At 35.5% G+C, this 7,219-nt stretch overlaps 1 protein-coding gene across 1 annotated transcript; it reads right to left on the bottom strand.

Annotated features, from left to right (window-relative positions):
• Positions 1-2,284: 2,284 nt before the first annotated feature.
• On the bottom strand, positions 2,285-4,004 carry LOC306874842 (uncharacterized protein). Its single transcript, XM_079425120.1, has 5 exons — positions 3,914-4,004; positions 3,484-3,810; positions 3,283-3,393; positions 3,073-3,167; positions 2,285-2,759 (listed from the first exon to the last, which is right to left on the bottom strand). Exons 1-5 carry the CDS (start codon positions 3,936-3,938, stop codon positions 2,664-2,666), a joined length of 654 nt encoding a protein of 217 aa, XP_079281246.1. The 5' UTR covers positions 3,939-4,004; the 3' UTR covers positions 2,285-2,663.
• Between the last annotated feature and the right edge of the window lie 3,215 nt (positions 4,005-7,219).

The following is a 7,219-nucleotide window of genomic DNA, read 5'->3' as shown; positions in this document are numbered from 1 at the left end:
TAGAGGAAGGGGACTGTGGGCTATGGGCTTTTCTACTAGAGACCTTTCCGATCTATGCCTGCTAGCAATAGCCAGATATTTTAAATGCTTTGATGTATATACCTGTGGAACCTAGAACCAGGAAGACTTGTCACGCAAATACGACCCTGTAGCGATTCACTTGCCACAACTAACTACCTAGTGCCTCTTTAGGTGCCTCAAGCATCAGTGGAATGCAATCACCACTAGGGACAGGCCGACTTGAAAACGAGTTGTGAATAGTCAAGTGCAAAGTCCACAAGTATGGGTATTTGGACAGGACATAAGTTTCCTGAGGTTGCATACTTCACTCACCTGTGTCTTATTTAGTTGCTAGTTTAGTCAATATATTTATATCCCTCAGTTTCAGTTGTCATTTGTCCATTTTTGCTGCTAAATAGCAGGGCTGCACAATCTTGTTCCTGGAGGTCTTCCTACCCGCAAAGTTCAGCTTCGACCCTGATCAAATGGTGCATTCAATTCATGTTGGATACATCGTATTTACAAGTTGAATGCACATGAACACCACCACAAAGTCGTTATTACGAGTGGGAAACTCAAAATGTTCTTTAAGCCCCGAGTTTCTGAGTTGGGGGAGTGTCAGTGAGAAAACAGATCGGATACAATGGACGCAGCCAAAGACTATAGATATGCAGCGTCTGTACTGACAGTAAATTTGTTAAAATTACTAAAACGATTATTTTTGTAATGTAAAATAAAACCTTATAAGTTACATATACAAAGTATTATATTATTGTATAATTGCCATACAATAATAATAACAATATGATTATTCAATTTACATCACCTTCATAAATTGAATTAAAAAAATTAAAATAAAATTAAAAACAGAAAAAAAGCAAAAACACAATGATGCACATTTTGTATTCATCATTTTGTAGATGTAGAAAACAGTTATTGAATTTTATGTAGAAAAGTTAAATAATTTTATTCCCACCAAAGTGACTTGACAGAACCTGCGTTCTGCAGCTAAGTAGGGCACCAATAATTAATTCCCACCCCACAAGGTATTCTTCATCTGCCACCGGTCACATCCTGACTCCTAGATTCCCTGGTCATGAGTTTGTCGTCCCCTTGACTTCATTGTGGACTTCCGGGTCTGTGGCTATGCCTAGACTCTCCAGTATCCTTGCTCCCACCAACTCCGCCTCAGTCTTCTAAGCCTCCAGCTCCGCCTGGGTCCTCTGGTCCCCTGGTTCTCCAGCTTGACTGACTTCACCTCAGTCTTCCATCTTCACACATCTGACCTGGGTACAGGTCTGCATGTCTTCCTCACCAACCAAGCACATTTTCATCCCAGGGGTCTTTGCCCGCCTTCCTAACCCAATATTAGCCATCATCACCTCCTTCCTCCACTTTAGTATTAGATTGGTTTATGGCACCAGGAGTGATGTACCAGGAGGGAATATAATGTGTTTTATTTCTGTTTAGGACTTTTTTCATCCCTTTTGTTTTTATTTTCATATTTCCTGTTTGTAGTTCCTTTTCTCTTGGTTACCTTGGTTTCTGATCATGTCATGCGTTTCTATTCTTATTTTAGCACTTGTGGTGGTCTTGCTTGGTTGCTAGTTTAGTCTATATTTATAGCCCTCAGTTTCAGTTGTTATTTGTCAATTCGTGTTGCTTTATAGCGTGGTTTTCTGTTCTCCAGCATTTTGCCTGTACTCCTGAGTGTTTTGTTTTCATTTAATAAAAGACATAAAGACAACCTGCTATTGTTTCATGTAATAAAATGTGTTTGGGTTGAGTCTTGAGGTTGTTCAATATCCATAAAATTAAGCTGTTGTATCTTAGATTTAACATTAATGCAATAGTTCAACAAAAAAAATGTTATTCTGTTCTTATTTAGTCGGTCATGAATTTTTTTAAGTTTATGTAGCTTGATAGAAGGAAATTATGACCTTTATTTATTTAAGAGCATATAGTTAACAACATGAGGGCAAATAAATGAGACAATTTTCATATTTAGGAGAAACGTCAAATGAAGCCACACATCTCTAACTTTATAAAGTGTATGAATATTTTAGAAAATTAAATAGAATCAATTTATTACAATTCATTTCATATTTTTACAATGTTTTGCTATGAACAAGTCTTTTACTACTGTATGTATAGTATTGCAATGGTTCTCCACTAGTTTTCTTCAAGTGGTGTCTCAACACAATAACAAAAAAATAGATACTGACATTTATAATCAGAAAATGCACAGACCAAGCATTATGCAAAATTAATAACATGACATGCTGAACATGAAAATTTTTTTTATTTTAGTAGAGTTTCATTGAGACTTTAATATCAACAACAAAATATATGCCACATTTCTGCAAACTATGAAAACTGAAGTAGCACAAAACTGCATGTATAAGAATCGCCTCTAACATGCAAAAAAAAAAAAAAAAAAAAACTCACTGGCCTATGGTACACATTAATTCCCACTGCTAGCATGAACATCCCAGCGTAAAAAAAAAAAAACTATTCAAAAAGGATAGGGATAATACTTAATACCATCTTCCACTAAAACCATTTGAAGACTAAAAACATAAGACTAATTTAGTGACACCCTGATTTACAATAATTAAAACGATAATATTCATATGCAGTTCATATTTATAATGAATAATATTTCATACAGTTTTTACTGGCTGTACAACAGAGTAGGGGTTCTGGTCCTGACAAGGCCTGTTTCTACTTCGGCGCTTGGTGAAAACAACTTCAGCATACTGAAAGACGACAATATAGAAATAAAAATAATGCACAGTCAGTCATTGATTATCAGAAAATAAAGCCTAACAGGATGATATACAGTTTTGCAGTAATTGTACAAAAAATAAAAAAGTTGACGAGCATGTTGTAACTGATCAATCAGAATTTGAATGTTTTGTGCTATTGTAGTATTCACATCATGCAAGTCATATAATGTATGCTATCTAAAGTCTAAACTGTAAAACACTAAGGTATGACTGCAAAAATAATCAGGACAGCTTAAATGGAAATGAATATTAAAAGTAATTTAGTTAGTTAAAAGTATCTTACCTGTGGATCATTTGTGTTCTGAGCTGCTGTGGTACTTTGAGGTTTCTCTGAAGTATTTTTAGATCTAGTTGCATCGAGGCAGCACTTCACCAAACCTGAAATAGCTCTGCATTTAACATCACTTTAATAATCTAACACATTTTGACATGTTGTCTCCTTCAATGATACTGTAACTTAGTGAAAATATATATATATTTTTAAAGTTCTCACCTATGACTGCAATGATCAAAAGCATATTCAGCAGGAGAGATGTGATGATCAGAATTATCCATGGTGTCTGGTGTTTATCATTTAATTCTGTCGGATTCCTGTGGACTGAGTCTGTAAAACATTTCTAATACCTTCAATCTTTAATTTCAGTCTTTAACAGAACAATGAACAGTATGTACAGTATGGAAATCCATAACTCACCGCTGCTGCAGACTTCTGTGCTGTTGTTGAATTTTTGTGGTTCACTAGTTTTGACACAATAATAAACTGCTAATTCATCAGTGCTGATATTTCTGATGAACAGACTGCTGTTAGTTTTCACTGAGTATTTGAGTTGGAATGTGTTATATTTATCTCCTTCATATGTGCTATTGCAACTGCATAAGTAGTACACTGGAGGATCTGGTGATTTGTGTCTGTACCAGTAAATCTCCTCTATATCAAGATCACAGGTTATATTCACATCAGCTCCTAAAGTTACTGCTGTGTTTGTTAGACTCTCTGTGGCTTGAGACCACATCAACAGATCTATGAGAGAAATCATAGAAAATATGAGATATTATAAATAAGATATAAAAATGTAATAAACCCCATTTACTGATTCAAATCAAATGTGATGTGGTAAACTCACAGATGTGAAGCTGTATGATCTTCATCGTCTGATTCAGATGAATTTCTTCTATACTGTCATCATTCAAACATCTCTTACTGTGAGTGGAAACACTATGAAATCTCGACCACACAGACAAGAGAGGAAGTCAGAGCTGGGTTTCTCTGATTGGACTAACAAATTTAGCTACATTTATGTTGAAGGTAATTGGTAGATGTGTGTGCTGTACGTAGGGTTGAGGAATAACAAAGTACGTGTAATGTCGTTACGCATTTAAAATACTAAATATGAATAACCGTATTTCATTAGTGTTACATTTTACAGTTTTTTTACAATAATTTTTGCACTAATATAACCTTCATGCCAATTTTTAAAACTCTAGATGCACATTTTCAAACCACTTAACACTTTCCAAATGCTTTGATACAATACATATGAGCCCAAGAGCTTTTTGTTCACTAAAATCTCTGGTTCAAAATGACACAACTTAACTTCAAAGTATTAGCCTACGATTTCTAAATGCTACTCACGCATTACATCTGAATTGAGTGTCTATTCATTTCATTACAATGATCTAACCATCAACTGATACAACTGCTCAAAATGCTACATAACTGTTGCATTAATTTGAAGCATAGTTTTTTTGGAAAATGATGCAAAATATGAAATTTTTAGATTGTGAAAGTGAAGCAGCTGAGGACTGAGTATGTTCGGGTATTATCAGTTTCAAGATGCCTGTTGTTGGGAGAAAAAAAAAGAAAAAAAAAAAATCAATGTTATCAGTGTTTGTTTTTCCTACAATAAATGTCTTTAGAGGGCGATAGAGCTGGAAACTGATGAAAACCATTCATTTTTTTGGATAATGCAGGCTTTAACCTGGCCATGACATGGAGGGGAGCCCAGCAGTTGAGAGGGGCCCAGAACGATGGTCGCTGGGGGGTCTGACCACCACTGAATGTGATTTTGAGGTTCCCCATAGCAAAATCAGTGCAATGGGCCCAAGATTTATGGAAGCACATGTTAGCAAAATTCAATTTGAAATGTAATATGGAAAATGTATTTTGTATTTAACTTTACATTTTCCCATACATGTGCAACATTTCGTGCAAAATGAAAATTAAATTATATAATTTAAATTTGCCATTTTCTACACTAGTTTTAATATGCAAATTAAAAACATTTTAAAGTTTCATAAGTTGCAAAATTAAAATGAAAATATATTATCCAAATTGATTAGATATTTAACATGAAGCAAAAACTGTAGCAAAATTATCATAATGCTGGTGCATTTAGACTTACGGGTAGGACACATGAGATTGCATTTTCCTCGTGATACCATGTTATAATTGAAGAAAAATGCAGTGAGAATTTCAAAATGCATTCTTAGCCAAAGGTGCAGCAAAAGGGTAGCAAAATGGTGATTTAAATGTCTTTTATTTTTCTTAAATGCTTTGACACTTACATATTAGGGGTGGGACTCACCAGAGGCCCCACGATACGATATTGTCATGATGCAATATTATTGCGATTTTAAAATAAAAAATGTGAACACTTTTAACACCACTATAAATGTATCCAAACAAGTAATGAAAAGTTCTGCTCACACTTGTGGTCTTCATCCTCATTTGGACACTTGGGCCAAATACAAGGAAATACGTTGTCAAGTGCAAAGACCGCAAGTGTGCGTATTTGAATATGGGGTTAGTCTTTAAAGGGAAACAGGTTTTATTATAGTTAAGAAGGTTCTCAATCCCCCTGTTGATCTACACTCAAACAGAAGGTGGCAGTAGTACAGCAATAAGCTGGATGCCTTATAAAAAGTAGAGAAAATGGGTTAACAAGGAGGGTGGGGTCAAGAATAATAGGCAGTAGGGATGGGAAGGTTCACCGATTCGCTCTGTGCATCGAAATAAAAGTTAATGATGCAATGTTTTGAATTCACAAAAAAGTTGTGCATCGGATACAAGTTGGCAAATGTATCGCGATGCATCATTTCTAACATATTTGCATTGGTAAAAACTGATTTATTTATATATAAATTACTATTGGATGCGCCATACTTTTGTTTAGAAACTGACCAATATTCGGTGACCAATATTTTATATATAGATTGATTTCTCCTTTCTAAACTGTTTACTTAACTTTTGTCATTTAGCAGACGCTTTTGTCCAAAGCGACTTACAGATAAGAAAAAGTAAATAAAAGTAAAAGTTACAACTCTATAAATACTATATACCCACATATTTGAGAAAATAAAGAAATTAAATACAACTGACACATGCATATAACGTTTCAATAATAAACAAATGAAAAAACTAAAATAAAAAGCGATACTTCTATCCCTTGCCGGTGTCCCTGCCCGGTGGAGTCGCACGGTAGAGTTGATGGTCTTTACACTCTTCACACGACGACTGCCGCGGTATAATAACCTTTTTTATACCAATCCAACAAATCACCATTTCAATTCAGCTGGACCCACTTTCCTGTTTATCAACTAAAAATGGCCAAGCAAGTGCACACACTGACAAGATACGCGATACAGTACGAGACCAAACGCGATTTCAGCACCTCTCAAAACAGTAAACAAAAATAAGCGTTTCCTAGCAACGGCAAATGCGCTAAACACTGAGACAAGTAAATACACTTACAAGCTGATTTTAAACTTCCGCTGACAGACTGCTTCTCTTAAAGACTATTTCATTACACTGCCTTCTGCTGGCGCTTGAACCCACTTTCCTGTTTATCAACTAAAAATGGCCAAGCAAGTGCACACACTGACAAGATACAGTTTCTCAAGCATGTTCTCTCGTCACCACTGCTGAGTGAATATGACGAATCACAACACTAAGGGAACTGAGGAAAAGGGATTAAAGTCCAAAATCTGACTTAACCCTGAAAGAACCTAACAAATCAATCGGGGCTAAAGCGGTTCTACAAATGAAGTTCACAAACTAATTTGTAGATCATGGATCAAATCGGCAAACAACGAATATATATTTGTGCCGTTTAATCTATTTGAGACATTGTTTTCCTCAGTGCATAACTGACGTCTCAGGTATATTTTTCATGCCATGTCATACAAATATATCCATTTTACTGTCAGGAGTGAGTGAGTGAATGAGCGCTGCTGGGCGCACGCATGCTAAACCGAGGGAGCGCAATAGAATAGTGGCACAATAATTCTGAGTAAAATATGCATTTTGCTAAATTATTTGTTGTTGGACATTAAATGTGCCTTTTGTAGAACTTTAAACCAACATATAAGTGTATTTTTATGATAGCAGCACAGAGAGTGTAGCCAGGAATCACAACATGGGGGCCCAGAGA

The sequence above is a fragment of the Barbus barbus genome (assembly GCF_936440315.1).
Source record: "Barbus barbus genome assembly, chromosome: 9".
In the NCBI taxonomy this organism is placed as follows: Eukaryota; Metazoa; Chordata; class Actinopteri; order Cypriniformes; family Cyprinidae; genus Barbus; species Barbus barbus.
This window is presented reverse-complemented; position numbering and strand designations above follow the sequence as displayed.

What these genes read in the sequence shown, in the direction of transcription:
- LOC306874842 (XM_079425120.1), bottom strand. Translation starts at nt 3,938, where the DNA reads ATGAAGATCATACAGCTTCACATCT. An exon ending in TTTGATCATTGCAGTCATAG is followed by an intron (nt 3,168 to 3,282) that starts GTGAGAACTTTA and finishes GAGCTATTTCAG; the next exon opens with GTTTGGTGAAGTGCTGCCTC. An exon ending in AGAACACAAATGATCCACAG is followed by an intron (nt 2,760 to 3,072) that starts GTAAGATACTTT and finishes GTCGTCTTTCAG; the next exon opens with TATGCTGAAGTTGTTTTCAC.